At 40.7% G+C, this 17,066-nt stretch overlaps 1 protein-coding gene across 1 annotated transcript; it reads left to right on the top strand.

The window, feature by feature from the left end:
- Window positions 1–1,998: 1,998 nt before the first annotated feature.
- PLRG1 (pleiotropic regulator 1) lies at window positions 1,999–13,445 on the top strand. The gene is made up of 15 exons (XM_042871640.1): window positions 1,999–2,074; window positions 3,108–3,214; window positions 3,437–3,579; window positions 4,468–4,521; window positions 5,267–5,360; window positions 5,858–5,948; window positions 6,144–6,245; window positions 6,851–6,943; window positions 7,302–7,451; window positions 7,568–7,669; window positions 8,101–8,203; window positions 8,894–9,002; window positions 9,836–9,975; window positions 12,544–12,737; window positions 13,246–13,445. Exons 1-15 carry the CDS (start codon window positions 2,066–2,068, stop codon window positions 13,303–13,305), a joined length of 1,551 nt encoding a protein of 516 aa, XP_042727574.1. The 5' UTR covers window positions 1,999–2,065; the 3' UTR covers window positions 13,306–13,445.
- The last annotated feature ends 3,621 nt before the right edge of the window (window positions 13,446–17,066 follow it).

The following is a 17,066-nucleotide window of genomic DNA, read 5'->3' as shown; positions in this document are numbered from 1 at the left end:
TGCGAGCCTCTTGCCCAAGGCTTACAGGTAGGGGAACAGTGGAGATCTAACCTGGGGTCCCACTAGCCCTGAACAAGGAACTTGCCTTTAAATTATCCTTCCTTGGTCCATATGAATCTTAACAATATTCGTCTTGAATCTATTCTGAAACCACCACCATATTCTGCAGCAACTGTAGGTGTCCTTTTTCAGGCACTCAATGATCTTTGGTCTGTGGTGGCCAAAGGTGGCTGCATCCATGACGAGCGTGTTTGGCCTGGGAATCCCCCAGCTTCATCTGCCTTCTGATAGGATTTCCCCTATGAAATTCAGCCTTTGACTCTCCCCACTCCAGTACTTTCATTGGCTTCCCAAAGAAGGTTAGCCAGCTGTGCCTACCAAGGCAATTACCAGGAACCACAATGAATGAGCCATATGCCTATTGTGCCAAGGCTTTGATGCTTGCAACCATTACAGCTAGGCTGACACTGTATGAGGACTGGATAAAGCCTTATGAACAACCAAGAACATGGATTTTTCTTCTAAAAATGGTGTCAAGGAGGCTTTCTCTCCAAATAGAACACCTTTTTCCATGTGTTTTCTTCACTTCCTCCCCAGCTCACACGGTTAATGAGAAGTTCTTCCTGAACTCACATAGTGGTGATACTACAGCAAATCTGCTATGAGGATCTACAAAAAGAAAGCACTGACCCGATGGTGTTCCAGGACATCTCTTTGTACACTGCTTTTGTCCTGGAGAGCTACTTACTGGCAGAGGTGTATGTGTGTGTTTTTAGGAATGAAATTTTGTGTGCTGCCTCTCATGTTTGCTTTGCCAAATCATCTGCCCGTGGTGCAATGCTCTTTACACAAACCCCATCCTTGTATGTTGGCTCCTCCAGCCTGAATATGTTCCAGAGGTAGTTTTGGTGAGGGGGAATAGAGCCTTCTTGGACTGCTATCAGTAAATGTAATTTTGAAAGGAATCCAGTTGTTAGCAGTTGATTTAGAAATGTCCTTTGAACACACTGGTATTGTACATGTCATACTGTGACAGGAGTACTCTAGAATTAGATGTTCTTCTCAGGTGTCCTCTTTCCTTCCCTTTACTGGTAACAAATTATTTCAAAGGCTTCTCGTAAACGAGAATTAACGTTATGTTCACATTCTGGAAGTAAGCAAATTTGTAAACATGTATGGGGGGGGGGGCATCTATTTTGGTCATTAAGACAACACTGAAGTGTATGCAATGCACATTTTATCTTTCCATTAGGGTAAAAAATGACACGGCTTGTTCTTCCTCGAATTACAGCTAGAGCTGACACGCAAGAACACATCAAGTAGAACACATCACACTGGATTTGAAAAGGACAATGAATAAGTTAGTGAATACTGCCAGCGTGGTTTAATGACTGCTTGGAATTAACCTGCTAGGAGATGAAATAATATATACATGTAGCACAGATAAATTTGACCTTTGATGTTTTAAAGCGTTGCAAGGACATCAAGGGATATGACTCCATCCCTAATAAGCACCTGAAGGGAATCCTCACTTATCGAAACAGAGAGTAACTACAGGGCCTTGTAAAACCTAACGATGCAGTAGTGAAGAGCATACGTACGTGAAGTTTCCTTACCAAATACAGATTATTCTTTTCCCGGATTGCTACAAAGGTCTGTATTCCAAGGCAGGTTTTCCTTTAAAGATGCATTAAAAATGGGCCTGATTCATTTCAGCTAAACGACAGAACGCAAAGCGCCAAGGCTACGTTAAAAAACAAAAAAAGAAAAAAAAAAAGAAAAAAAAAAAGAAAAAAAAAAAAGCGAACGGGGTCACGTGACGTGGGCAGACGCACTCAGCACACGTCCCCGCCCACCGCGCGCCCGGGATTCCTCCTCAAGCGCAACATCGCCCTCTGGCGTTGCAGACCCCCGGCTGCAGGCCGCGCGGGGCTCCAACCCCCACGGCGCCTCGGGGCGCGCAGCTCGGCGCCTCCTCTGGCGTCACTTCCGGTGAGGTACGGCAGGCGCCGGAAGTGCCTCCATAGCTGTCGGCGGGGAGAGGGGAGCGAGGAGCGACGGCGCCATGGTGGAGGTGAGGGCGGGTGGGGGTTCGCGGTATGGGAGGCGGGCCCCTGGCGGTCCCTCACGCCGCGTCGCCGTGGGGATGGTCCGCCGCCGTGCCTCTGCCTGCCCGGGCCGCTCCTGCTGCTCGCGGGAGGCCGGCGGGGCCTTTCGCCGGTCTCCTGGCAGCGGCGCGGAGTAGCGGGCTCGAAGGCCTGTGTCAGCTCTGTTTTTCTGTTACTGAAATGCTGTTGGCAGGACAAGATGCCCAGCAGCTGCCCCGTGTAATAGTCTTTTTACAGAGTGTCATCGCTGTCCAAAGCTATCTGTGTTTAGCTCCTGTTGTGGAGGTATTGCGTTACCTACTGCTCCTGTTGCGATAAGCAGTCGTTTGCTACTATAATTCCTGCTGCTTTTTTCAGTCGCGTGGAATTCCTAGCTTCCTAGCCCTACTACAGATGTTTTTTTCTTGATTTGGTATCTAGAGTTTGCAGCACCTTTCTGAGCAAAAAGCTTCGTGCAGGCCTGCTGCGATAGGGGAATGTAAAGTGTGGCAGAATGGGTCGATGAGTGGGCAAACAGAGTTCGGGGCAGGAAAGCAGAGCTCAGTGGAGGAAACCCCAGTGTATGGAGTGTGGAGGCTGGGCAGCTGAATGATTCTGGAGCCAGAAGTTGTTAATGTGGCTTACAGTCTGTTGCTGCTATTTGTGACGTGCAGAACAAGTACAAGGAGTTTCAGTTTTGTGTACTGAACAAAGAGGCTCATACTCTGTTTAGATTTATTTATTTTTTTGTGCCCTGGGAGGAAGGTAGGAATTAAAACTATAGTTATGTGATGCTAAGTAAATATTCTGTGTAAGTTAATAGCTAGTTTTATTTTGAGTAGATGTTGAATTAAAACAACTAACAAATAGACTTAAATTTTTGGTTTGTCAGAGCAGCAGTGTTTTCTTTGACATAGAGTTATATCATATGTAAGTCTGAAATTGCTACTCAATTTATTTTTCAGATTTCAGTTTTTCATTTAAGCACGGCTAAATTTATTTAAATATGCTTTATTTTAGGAAGTCCAGAAGCACTCTGTGCACACACTTGTGTTCAGGTCTTTGAAGAGAACCCATGATATGTTTGTAGCTGATAATGCCAAGCCTGTGCCATTAGATGATGAAAGGTGAGTACTGTGGCTGAGTTGTATTTTGTTAGTGATGGTCTATCCAAGCAGGAGTTCAGATGTTTAGTGCAATTAGCAGTTAAGGGAATTAAAAAAAAAAAAAACAACAGAAAGATTGCAATGTTAGCTGTATTAGGTGTCTCCTGTTTTTAAAATATTTCAAAACTTCATAGCAGTCAAAAATCAGGGTTTGATCAGGATTGTGCTCTGTTCTTCCAACAGCCACAAAGTAAAGATGGCAGTGAAGCTGCGTACTGAGTACGGCTCAGTGTTGCACATGCCTACACTTAAAGAAAACATGAGAGAGAAAGGAGGCCCAGCTACTGGGGATCCGTATGGACATAAACAGTATTCCGGAAATGAAGGTTTGTTAATCCTAGCAGTGTGTTTGTTCTTTGCTTTGTCACAGTTTCACGTTGTTAATCTGTTGGATGTAGAAGGAAATAAAAATAACTGGTGTTTTCCTTGCGAGAGTCACAAGAGTTAAGTGATTCAGAATGAGGAGAAAGTTTGTTTCCACGAGGAAATAGTAGGAGACTTAACTGATTAGTAAAACAAGTGTGTTTTAAGGTAATGCTGGTGTGTGCTGTATTTGGGTATTAGAAGGCTGATAATGGTTGAGGATGTGTCATTTTGTTGTTTAGTTTTGTTTTTTTGTATAATTTGTTCAGACTTCCTCAGCTGTGCAACTATTAGAACAGAAAAATCATTAGTTAGAAAACTCTTTGGTTAGGTTATATGAAATAGGGGTGCATTGGGCTGATCTGTATAGAAACTTCTAAAGCATGTCCAATGACTTTTTATTTTAGCTGAGGATTTATCTTACAAAACACGTCTGTTTGAAGATATTCTGTGACTGAAAAACATTGAGGGGCTGGAAAATATTTAAGGAAACAAACTTTTGCTTGCATTTTTCTTTTCCAATGTCAGGCACATTTATTGGCCTTGAGTAGCTTGTGTTGGACAATCATACTGCTTGTGTAGTTGGCTCTTCTTGCATCTACTTCAGAAGGCATCTTTGACAGCATGAGCATCTTTCTCATGGGAGAGAGATTGTTCCTGTTGGTAACAAATGGTGCGACCATTTTTAAAAGGCTGAGCTCTGGAAATCTGAGATAACTACAACAACTAAAATCAGTGTCAATAAGAGGTTTGTAAGTGTATTACAATAGAAATGATTGCTTCTGCTGCTTTGCATCACCAACTCTGTTGTACTCAATTGTGTTTGAATGCATTATTTTGTTGATCTTTAGGAGAAGAACTGGAGTATGTGATAACTGGCACGCATCCATACCCACCTGGGCCTGGTGAGTAAAATTCTGTGTTTGAATCAGATATGTCAAGGTGAAACTGAAATGTTTTTTGTTGCTGTTTCTTGTTTTTGCCTTGGCATCTGACAGGAATATTATCTTTGTTGTCAACTGCCAGAACATTGGCTAGGGAAAGAAACAGAGGACTGAAAGTAGAATAAACTCTCCAGTCTACACCAAAGATACACTTTGAAAAATGGTTTTGGGTGTTTGCTTGTTTTTTTTTGTTTGTTTGTTAGTTTGATTTTCCTAAATTAATCTACTCTTCTTAGGAGAGATTAAATGCTCTCCTCATTAGGAGTAAACCTTTCACTGCCCCAGGATATCTGCAGTTATGTAGAGAATGTATAGTAATAAATAGTGCTGAAAGGGCAAGACAGCAAATACTTGTCAAAATATTGTTTCTGTGTGTTTGGAGTTCACAATGGTTGAGGCTGGATAAAAAGCATAGCTATTGCTTGTTTGTTTGTTTCATTTCTGATGACAGAATCATACTATTTTCTACTCCAGAAACTGTGTGCTTCTGGAGGTAGTAGAATCACGATGGAATGGATTTGGACCAGAATAAAAATTGCTGTAGATTTGACTCCAAGAATAGCATTGAATGATGGTGTTTAACATTACAAGTGAACGATATGTCCTTGTACACAGGGGTGTGTGTGAGTAAATGTGTTATGTAACACCTGTTCCTGAGTTTTCTTTTTAATGGTTGTCTTTGCTTTTGCTGTGTTGTTTTTTCTAGGTGTGGCTCTGACAGCAGATACTAAGATCCAGAGGATGCCTAGTGAATCTGCAGCTCAGTCCTTAGCTGTATCTCTTCCCGCTTCTCAGTCCAGGTGCTGCTGCAGTACTTCATTCATGTTTGCATAATCTACAAGAATTACAAGGCAGAACAAAGTACTTTGAGTATTCAGCTTTGTAAAATATCTGAAAAGCTGATCGAGTGGTTGGCAACCCTGCCCGTGACAGGGGGTTGGAACTAGCTGGCCTTCAAGATCTCTTCCAACTGAAGGCATTCTGCGATCTGATTTTAAGGTGGTCAGGCATCACCTTGGTGTAGCAGTGTTTTTTCTTGGCTGTCTCTAGAGGCAATGGACAGGAGGGGGGAAAATGAGGAATTTAGATCAAATAGCAGACAGAAAGAGGAGCTTGGTTTGCAGGTACTTGTTGCATGTTGAATTGATCAGACACTGGAGCAGGCTGCCCAGAGAGGTTGTGCAGCCTCCATCCTTGGAGATGTTCAGGACGCAGTTAGACACTGCTCTGTGATATCTTCTCACTTCTTAAAATACAGAGCTGATTTCGGTCAGTTGACTGTTCTCATTCAATGTAGGTTGGATGCGAATCGGACAGCTGCTGGTGTGGGAGAGATTTACAGACATGCTGGGATATCTGAGCGCTCACAGCCTCCTGGGATGTCTGTGGTGAGTTTGTTGCATGTCTAATGTGAAATATTGGCAGGTGCTCTTTGGTTTCATTTCTGTACTGTGTGGAGATCTCCTTGCTAGCTAAACTTCATTGGTGTTGAGATGTCAGGGCAAGAAAGTTTTTAATTTTACTTGAAGAGGTAAGTTATGAAATATTTACCTTACTTGAAAGGTGTAATTTTTTGTTTACAGGCTATGATGGAAGCTGGTGGAACCAAAAATTCTGCATTAGTACCAAAGAAGGCTCCAACCATGCCCAAGCCTCAGTGGCATCCACCTTGGAAACTGTACAGAGTAAGTTGCAAACTTACATTGTGAACACCAATGTGAAAATGTATGAATTAAGTTCCATTAGGGTTTTGTTTGAGCACTGTTCATCTAAATATAATTCTCTGTGTAAACAGAGCTTCAGAAAAATCTTCAGAATGCTGTAGTGTCAGGTAAATACAAAGCTAATTGTGAAAAGCAGTTTTCCCTGGAAACACTTGAACACAAAGGAGTATGTGTTGATTCTGCATACAACAGTGTGAGAACACCTCTATATGGAAACAGAGAAATTACACTTCAGTGCAGTCTGCAGAACTGCGTGTTGAAGCATCGTGTTATGGTTGTAGAAACTTCTTTGTAGGAGCAGAGACTTTCCCTATTGCAAGTTTCCCAAGTGTGATGTAGGGCATGTAAATTTCCAGTGGTCCCATCATTTAACTGAAGTAGAAAGAAAAATAATGCTCTCTTCAAATCTAGTTTGAGATTTGGTTGGTTTTTTAGTTTGTTTCTTTGTTTTTGCAGAGCATGTGTTTCTTAGCTAATTCTAACAGATTCCAGTGTTGGAATGGGAGCTGTGCTGTGTGATATGTGGCTATTGTTTCAGATTTAGGAATTCTTTTCTTTTTCTGAAGGTTATCAGCGGTCACTTGGGCTGGGTGAGATGCATTGCAGTAGAACCAGGAAATCAGTGGTTTGTTACTGGCTCTGCTGACAGAACTATTAAGGTAAGAGGCTGGATGGAGTTACTAGCAAAGGAAGCTTTGGAGGTTTTAGTTTTTCAATATTTAAAAACTTCTATAACCCTTGGGAAAAAAAAGGTCTCGGTTGGCATAGACAGAATGCTGTGTACAGAGCTGCAAAATATTTTTCTTTTACTTCAGAATCAGAAATGGAAGAAAATTTGTGGAGTATCACTAATACTTGAGATTTCATTTGTTGTATGTTAGCAGCTGGAGAGCAAATGTTTTGGTTACAGTGATTTTTAATGTTAATTGACCTTACTGCATCTTACCTGGACTGTTTGCCCACGCTATTGCTCTGTAGCTTCTAATTGTCTACCTCAAACTACCTATTTTGGTGCAGATTTGGGACCTTGCTAGTGGCAAGTTGAAATTGTCTTTGACGGGGCACATTAGCACTGTACGAGGTGTGATAGTAAGTGCAAGGAGTCCTTACCTCTTTTCCTGTGGAGAAGACAAACAAGTGAAATGCTGGGATCTTGAGTACAATAAGGTAAGCTGTAGTTTCTGACATTGCAATTAATTGGTAGTGGCAAATGTAAAAATAAAAGCGTTTGAAATACTGTTTTAAATGTTTGGTTAAAGCATGCATGTTTTTTATTCGTTTAGGTTATCAGACATTACCATGGTCATTTAAGTGCTGTCTATGGCTTAGACTTGCACCCAACAATAGATGTCCTGGTGACGTGTAGCAGAGATTCAACAGCACGAGTAAGTATAACTGTGTGTTGGAGCACCTTCCATTTGTAGAAGGGGCTAGTTAGCAGGGGCTGAGAACACGTACTAAAAGGAGTATGTGACAGTTCATGTCAACTTTGTCTTCCTTTGTAGATGAAAAAACTAAGCCTTCAATTGTACCCCAAAAATTGTACTCCAAATTATTCCTTAATTTATTAGATAGGCTCCCTAAATGTACAGGATTACTCTGTGTGATTTATGTGCTTATCCAGAGATTTAAAGATCAGCACACTTCTCCCCTCGAAATTTACCCACTGGGGCAGTTCATCTCGTGAACAAAACAATTTAGATACCTAAACGTATGGCAAGGAGTTAGCATCATCCATTACAGTGTCTAGAATTGATAACATACACACCCTTCTTGCCTATTTTCTTCTTTTTTTTTTTTTACTGTGGTTTCACAGATTTGGGATGTGAGGACAAAAGCTAGTGTGCACACGCTCTCAGGACACACAAATGCTGTGGCAACAGTGAAGTGCCAAGCTGCAGAACCACAAGTTGTTACAGGTAGAGTGGACATGATTTTGCAAATATCATAAGTAATAAACCCAATCTTAGCTGTGTTTGTCTTGTATTTCTGTGAGGTTCAAGCCTTTTCTCTTTGTTTGTTTATTAAATTCATTTCTCATTCACTTTCTTTTCAAGATGGGCTGTGCAGTGGTTAATTGTAGCATCAATAGTGTGACATAAGGAAGTATGGCTATGTATTGTTTGAATGTCTTTCTGCATTTCCCATGCCATAGTTCATAAAAAGTGCATCTTTTCCATTATGTCAAAATTGGAGCTACAGCAGCAGGGATCCATAAGCAGGGGATTTCTCAGATACTGAAAGGATGGAAGGTAAATTCCTTGCCCTGAGCTCTGTCCCCAAAGGCGTTTGGAGAAGATCAGGGCCTGTGTTTGGATGGGCTGGCATCCAGGGCCTGCTCTGCCACAGCTTTGGAGAGGAACAAAGGGCAGTAGGTTATCTGGCTTTGAAAATAATGCCCTGCTGAACTACATGCTTCTCTTCGAATTTCAAGCTGTGTAAAAAGCTATCACAACTCAGTGCCTTTCTTTTCTGAAATGGAATTAATGCCATAATTTCCTAACAGAAACATCAATGATTTTATATTTTTCACATATGAAGTTTTGTCTGTTTTATGAGCACAATAATAAAAATAGAATAAATAGTGGGGTTTTTTTATTTCATTGCAGGCAGCCATGATACTACCATACGGCTTTGGGATTTAGTGGCAGGGAAAACTCGTGTTACTTTAACAAACCATAAGAAATCTGTAAGAGCAGTAATACTACATCCAAGACAGTAAGTTTTCTTTGTTCTTCTACCCTCTCATAATTCATGGTGTGGTGCTGGAAGGCCAGTGTGAGCCCTGATCAGGAGAAGCAGGGCATAATAATGAGAAACAAACAAAAAACAGGGATATAATATAATGTTTAAAAAACATATAATGTTTAAAAATGTATATCTCGGTAAGCTATTTGTGTAGCACCTTTACTGCTCCTGGCTTCCCAGGAATTGGTTCTCCTACTCAGAATATATTACAGTGCACAGAATTTCTTATGCATGTACTTTGCCATGTTCCTTGAAAAATGAGCAATGCTGGGCATGATAAAGCTAATAATGATGTATGTAACTGAATGATTATTAGCAGAAGGAGACACATTTTTGTAAAATTTCATAGGTGTAAATATTGCTGAAAGAGGTGGTGATAAATACAGAGTGATTTGTTTTGTAATATGTGCTTCATAGCTCAAGATGTTTCAATCTAAGTAGCCTTAAAAAAAAAAACCAAAACCTTCTTGTGGGTATTTAATCTTTGAAGCAGGTGTGGTTTGTAATGCTTAGGTTAAGATAACTCTGTTTTGGTGCATCCCAAGTTTCTTCAGATAAATTACCATTAAGACAATGGAGAAAACAAATCTGCATAGAATTCACTTTTTTTGCAGTGCTTTGTCCTTGCTTGTGTGGGTTTGAAAACCAAAACCTGTTTTCCCCTCTGATTCCTTTGCTGATGATGCCCTTCTACTGAATTTCTCAGAATAACAACAAACAAAAATATTAGCTTTCATGCTGTCCAAAGAAATCTTCAATAGCCCCTTATCTATCTTCAGTATGCTGTGCTTATTTTCTTTCAGTTACACATTTGCATCTGGTTCTCCAGATAACATTAAGCAGTGGAAATTCCCAGATGGAAACTTCATTCAGAACCTCTCTGGTCACAATGCCATTATCAACACACTGACTGTAAATTCAGATGGAGTTTTGGTCTCAGGAGGTAAATAAGAAACTGCACATTTGTATTCCTTCCCACTTGCTTCTGAAAATGTATGTGTGACTGAAGGATCTTAAGGTCAGGACCCCTTAGCTCTCTTGGGCTTATGAACCTGCTATAGCCTACATCTTCATTTTGAACAAAGTAGAATCCCTTATATTTTTTGGTGCTGCATGCCCAAAAATGTGTTTGAAAGCAATCTGAAATGCACAAGTCTGCAGAGTCCATCCTATGTGATCTCGTGAGTTTGAATTACAGAATCACAGAATCACAGAATTGTAGGGGTTGGAAGGGACCTCCAGAGATCATCGTGTCCAACCCCCCTGCCAAAGCAGGTTTCCTACAGCAGGTAAATTGTTTAATATCCCCTCAGAAGACCGGAAATTGGGATCTAATTGGGACACGTGTCACGTTGGCTGCTCCGTTAGTGGCGTGTTGGTGCAGTGAGAATGGATGGAGGATGTAGAAAGCTTGTTGTGCTCCTTAAATCTGAGCACATCCTTGAGTTGTGTGCATACCTTTGGTTGGTTGTTTTAAAGTAGATTAGAAAGTGATAATGTATTGCTCCAAATGACTGGCAGGACCTGAGCTTTTACCTCTTGGTTTTGTTTGTCTGATCTTTTGGTTGTAAAGAAGACTCAATTAACTTTTCAGTTTAAGACAGGTTTCATGGGGTTTCTCAGAAGCAGATTCTGAAGAGAAGCAACTGTTCTCGGAGCAGCTCAGTTGGAGCTCAGTGCTTCCAACTGGGTTTGACCCCATTTGATGCAGTGTGTCATATAGTCTGGAGCTGGGGAGTGAAATGGAAATGCATTAAGTAGGAGTTGTGAAAGGGAGCTAATTATATTGCCAGCCTACCGTGGCTATGTTTTTAACTGCGTGTCAAGGGCACTCTTGGTTTTAAAATGCTGTCAGGGATCTATTTGACAACTGGTGCATTCACAGTGAGAGCACAAACTTCTACCAAATACTGGACTGATCTCATACTTAGTTCTGTGTTATTTTGAAGGCATTTCTAAAAGGTCCTTGTAGACTTTAATGCTGTTGAGGCTTTCAAAAAACCTATTACTTCTTCATGCTAAACGAACAAACAAACGCTGTTATTTTAGTGATTATCTGTGATTCTTTTAAAAATTAAAATTTGAATATAATTCTCATCCCCTTCTACATCTCCATGCTACTTACAGCAACCTTATAGAAGTTTGGGCTGACTTAAAATAAGTTGAGGTTATCTTGAAGTGTCTTACCTTGAAAACACCCTCTTGAAATATACAGATTTCTTGTTGAGCTGGCAGCTGTGGAGAAAGGAGAGGTTTAGATTTGGTTTGGCTAAATTACTGTTGGGGTAAAATTGCTTCTTAATTGAAAAAAAAATTGCTTTAAGAGTATCCTGCCAAATACAGATTTCAGATTGAATATCCTGCTGCCACTAGCTGTTGCAGCAGCAGTAGTTTGGAGTGATATTTGAAGTAGATCCTCTACAACTGATAGGTGTATGTCTCATTAACAGGTTCCTTAATGTCTGTAATTTCCTTGGAGGCATGATGCCTCAATTTTAATGGAGCTACTGAGCACAGAACTTAATGTTCAGAATACCAGTCCTTTCTTTGCTTCCAAAGCAACGTACTGCCTTGTGGGCTATTTGATTCAAAACGGGATGAGATTCTGAGGAAGCCTCACCAGCCTGCTTAAACAAGATCAGTCTTCCTTCTTAGCTAAGGAAAACAGGAAACCTTATATGATGTAACTTGCCCTTGCAGCCCAGAAAGCCAACTCTATCCTGGGTTGCATCCAAAGAATTGTGGCCAGCAGGTCCAGGGAGGTAATCCTGCCCCTCTGCTCTGCACTGGTGAGACCTCACTTGGAGTACTGCGTGCACGTGTGAAGTCCTCAGTGCAGGAGAGATGTGGACCTGTTGGAGCACATCCAGAAGAGGGCCACAGAAATGATCCAAGGGGTGGAACACCTCACCTCTCCTGTGAGGCCAGGCTGAGAGAACTGGGGCTGTTCAGCATGGAGAAGAGAAGGCTTTGGGGTCACCTGTGAGTGGCCTTCCAGTGTCTTAAGGGAAGCTATAAAAAGGGACAGACTCTCCAGCTGATTTTGTTGTGGTAGGACAAGGGGAAATGGTTTCAAAGTGAAAGGGGGGAGCTTTTGATAGGATATAAGGGAGAAATTTGATACAATATGGGTGGTGAGGCACTGGAGCAGTTTGCCAAGAATGTGGTGGATGCCCTTTCCATTCAAGGCTGGACAGGCTCTGAGCAGCCTGATCTAGCTGTAGGTGCCTTGTTCTTTGCAGGGGAGCTTGGCTAGATGGCCTTCATAGGTCCCTTTCAACTCAGACGATTCTGTTTCCCTGCTGTGCTTGGAATGTTGCCTTTCAGTTGTGGACTCAAGAGCTCTGCTACAAGAATGGTATGGAGTTGCTCAGACACCTGCAGTGAAGAGACTATGAAACAAACAGTATGAGAAGTGGCTGTGGAAACTTGTTCACAAGGCTGTTTTTAGAAAAATGGCAGAAATGAACTGGGGGAAATGCTAATTATGTTTGCTTTGGTTTGTTTTTAGCTGATAATGGCACTATGCATCTTTGGGACTGGAGAACTGGATACAATTTCCAAAGAGTACATGCAGCTGTACAGCCAGGCTCTCTGGACAGCGAATCGGGAATATTTGCTTGTGTTTTTGACCAGTCTGAAAGCAGGTTGCTAACTGCTGAAGCTGATAAGACCATAAAAGTGTATAAAGAAGATGATACTGCGGTACGTCAGAGTGTCTCTTTTATGTCTTTTCATGAAATCACCAGATTTGAAATAAATTTTAGGCACATCAACAAGGAACATGTGTACACCCTGTGGAATCTGCTCTATTCGTATTTGAAAATAATGTGTGTGCATGAATCTAAAGAGGACAGCAGCTTCCTCCTAACTTCTTATCGACTGCTGTAGAGCAAAGAAGTTGCATGTGCATCAGCTCTTCTGCACAAATCATGTACCATTAAATTTGGACAAAACTACCCAAAACAATAATGTGCTTTGTGTTCTGAAGGTGCTAAGGGATTTTTTTATTGTAATCATTAAAACATGTATTAGCAAGAAGATTACATTCTGTATATTGTATTTCTGTATATGATATGGGTTAAAAATTGTCCCAGGCAAACTTCTTGCATTTAGAGTAAGTAGAATATTAGACTAACCTCTAATTACAGATCAGTCTTGAGTTAAAATAAAAAATAAAAATCCTTATGGAGGTTCTGTTCTTCCCTTTTAGACTGAAGAAACTCATCCTATCAGCTGGAAACCAGAAATTATCAAGAGGAAGCGATTTTAATGCGACAACACACTTGTGCTGTGATTTTTTTCTGGCTTTTTCGAGAGCTTTCAGTCACATGTTCTGTCTACAACAGAAGAGCAGGGAGTCAGCAAATCTGTGCTTTTTCAGTGTGTTTTCTAATAAATTTCATTTCTTCCTTTTTGTCTTTTTTTGGGTTGCGTGATCCCAGCAAACAGGTTGAGCTGTCAGCCTTCTCTTTGGCTGCATGTATGTGGAGCATGTGTGGTTCATGGAGAGGATAAATGTGCAGGTGGTTGCTTTTTTATATGCCTCTACTGAGCGTGGATCTGAAAAGATTTGGTGAGCTGGGTTTTCTGCAAGACCCTTGCTTTGCTCCAGAAGTAGCTGAGTTTACCATAGAGTCCATCTACGGGACATTTATTGAGTGGCACTTCTAGATTTTAGAGCCATGTTGTTTACTGTGTATGTGCTTAGTAAATACTGTAATGGAACGTTACGTGTGCTAAATTACAGAATAAGAGATTAACCAATAAAGATCATGGCATAATACAGTAATGTGGTTTCCTTGGAAAGCAGCACTCTGGCTGCTAGCACGTCCCCAGTGGCTGTGTTATTAGATGAAACTGATTTCCCAAGTGATTGATTTTCTTTCCCTAGGAAAGCATTCAGTATGCGACTTCATATCTTTGCTTATTTCGTTTTGCAGTGGACCTGATAATAATGAAAGCCACTGTCAAATTATATGGCTTTGTTAGCACTGGGTTAGACCAGTCGACTTGATAAATCACGTCTTGCTTTCTTTCAGTTATCTGAAGTATTTGTGACATTCAATTACAGGGAACTTAAAAAACTGAGGTCTGAAGAAGAGCTCTTAAGTGATTCCAGCCATGCTTTTATTTATTTTTGACTCCCTGTGATCTTAGGATTTAAAGCATGGATATGCACGTATGTATGAAAGTTTACTGACACTCCTGAGGGGGCAGATGTGTCATTGTATTTACAGTCATGCAACTAGCAGTAACCACGGAATGCTCTTTGCTACAGCTTCTCTTTGGTGTCAGTACTGTTCTTCATCACCTGCTAAACTTTGTTCTTCGGATTGCTACACTTGAGAACTAAATAGGAAAGGATGGGAATGGCAGTGTTATTAGAATTATGAAAAATAGAAAATTTTTAAAAATATGGATTGAAAACAAGCATTCACTTTATGAACAACCATAATAATTTCAGTTCACTTAAAATAACTTCCAGGAATTTTAAAAATTCCATTTCAGTTTCTTGTGATGTTTAGAAGTGACGTTTCAAGGGGAGATGGGAAGGAGAGAGTGAACTACAGTAATGTGCTCAGTCCCCTTTAACCTCCTTCTCTTTGGGTGTCTGCCTGGCTGGCAGTTTCTCGCTCATACAGCATTAGTTTTCTTGCTGTCCTGGAGCATGGAGAACAATGCACTGGTTATTCTTTGTAAAAAAAGAAGGAGAAAAAAAAAAAAGAATGCTAATAGAGGGTATTTCCAGGTTGTATCAGAAACCTTTTATTTGGGGAGCACACCACTTCTTTTATATCATCGCATCTGTTTTCATTTTAATTAATGTAATGGGGGAAAATGTAGATGATGGCCTGTATGTGTTTTGTACCTGTTGCTAGTGCTTTGTTCCAGAAATCCATGAAGCATTTTGTTGTTAAATAGAATTTTATTGCTTGTAGTTAATTTCCTATAGGAAACCAGCGTGGAGAGGAATAACTTGGAAGAGGGTATTTTTTTGTAGTCGTCTGTTTTTAACAGAAGTGTCTGTTTTGATGACTTGGGAGCAGAGTGAGTAGAGGTTTTCGCTCTGTTCTTGCACATCTTTTCTGTACTTTCTATCATTTTTTCTACTGTTTGTCACTTAGAAAAGAGGAGGAAATTCCTCTGCAGAGCCTGTGTTTCATCCCTGCAGGAATCCACCAGCACAGGAGCAGCAGTTGCCACAATGTTCGCTGTAGAGCTGGTGGTAAAGACGTGGTTTGGAGGTGAAAGGCTGTGTCACCACTGTTCTGAGCTGTACTTTTCCCTTTGGGCTCTGTGTACGCTGTCCCAGCTCTACTGTGACTTGTTTTTTTTTCAGTGTGTTCTTTGCCATTTTATTTGCACGTTCCTTTCCTTCCCAGCTGTTTTTTCTTTCACTAATGTGAATAATATCATATATACTTATGTAAATATTGAGACATCAAGATTCGTTTAAAGAAATAAAGTTCATTTAAGTGCTTCTGTAATGCAAAGCTCACCAAGATGATGAGCTGATGCACACAAATCTGATTGTGTGGGATGCACAGTGAGATTAGATTTGTCCACACAGTCATAAGGTAAAGCTAAATGTGATCCTTGGAATATATTTTCCATGCTTTGGTAAGTGCCGTGCTGCAGTGTCAGTTGAAGTAATTTGGAATTGGACTCTCATCTCAGAAAATTGGCACACTTGATGAAATCTGATGTCTCCTGAATATGGTCAAATCATAAACATTTTTAATGCAAACCTTAGGTTTTGTTTTATACTGTACATAATTGCACAGAAGTAAGAAAATGGGTTTTTCCAATGCAACAGTTTTTAAGAATGTGTAACCACTAAAAGTGATAAATTCTCAGATCACTCTTTGCTGTATAATAAAGCAGATAATAAGCTCAACGGCTAGAGTGCTGTCATTTGCTGGAGCCCAAAAGTTGTGACCACTGTATGTATTTGGCAACATTAAGGCTAACAGAAGTAAATCTTTAAAAGGCATTTGGTTGGTCCTACTAGATAAGGATTAAAGTGTCTGCCTGATGTAAGTGACAGCATTTTAGCCATCAATAAAACCTTCAGTATAATATGATTTTGTGTCTTCCTTTCCCACTTGCGCTAGTAAATCCAATCAGTCAAAGGAGTCAGTTTTGTTAACGCTCTTTTAGCAGGATTTGAAACTCGTGTGAAGATGACTTTCTATGGAAAATGTTCCTTAAGGAGAGTATATAGTTAGTGAATTGCTTCATTCCTTTGAGAGCAAACGAGTCTTTGATTGCAGTGAATTTGAAGGCTGTTTTGAAGGCATGGAGAAGCCATCTCCTTTGTGAAGATGATCCTCAGAACTCTGTGGTGTAGATGGGGGACTCTGCATTTGTCACTGCTCTTTCCAGAAAGCTTTCATAAATGAACTCTCCAATAGAGGCAATTACAATCTAATTGCCTCTGTGAATGCTCTCCTATCTGCATTTTTCCTACGCTTAGGAAAGGAAATAAAAATAAGCTGGTTGGGATTCATTCAATATTGTAACTTTTGTCTACTGTATGTCAGAAATTTGTAGATGATCAGCATGAGCATTCATGAGTTTTGGTGTTGGAAATGATGTTTTCTGGCAAAGTGATGTCTAGGCTCACCATGAGGCTTTGCTCTTCAGAACGTCTCTGAGCCACTGCTGTATGGCAGCACTCATATTTTAACAGCTATATAAAGCTCTGGGCTTTGCTTTTGATGGCAACGTTGGAGATTCTAGATGCAGAGTTATTTATTGTTGTGGGTTGGTTGGTTTGTTTCTCCAGCTTTAAAATTGGCCTCACTTTGTCTTTTCCAGCTGAATGTAAATTGGAATGCAAGGAATACTTTACAACACCAGGTCAGCTTCTCTCTTTCAGTCAGGCGGTGGAGCTGAGGAGCGATGTGAGCTCATAGCTGCAGAGCTGTGTGCTGCCCAGGTGCGCTGCTGCTGGGAGACAGTTCTGGGATAGTGTGTGTGTAATCAGAAACTTTTGTGCCACATACAACAGTGTCTTTTTCTTCTTTT

This window comes from Lagopus leucura, unplaced genomic scaffold, assembly GCF_019238085.1.
Source record: "Lagopus leucura isolate 7727_CA_CO unplaced genomic scaffold, USGS_WTPT01 Super-Scaffold_100004, whole genome shotgun sequence".
Classification (NCBI taxonomy): Eukaryota; Metazoa; Chordata; class Aves; order Galliformes; family Phasianidae; genus Lagopus; species Lagopus leucura.
Note: the sequence above shows the minus strand (reverse complement) of the source record. Positions and strands in the feature narration are given on the sequence as shown.

Excerpts from the sequence above, each read along its gene's own strand:
- PLRG1 (XM_042871640.1), top strand. Across the intron at positions 3,580-4,467 it reads ACAGTATTCCGGAAATGAAG|GAGAAGAACTGGAGTATGTG; the intron begins GTTTGTTAATCC and ends GTTGATCTTTAG. Across the intron at positions 5,949-6,143 it reads AGCCTCCTGGGATGTCTGTG|GCTATGATGGAAGCTGGTGG; the intron begins GTGAGTTTGTTG and ends TTTTGTTTACAG.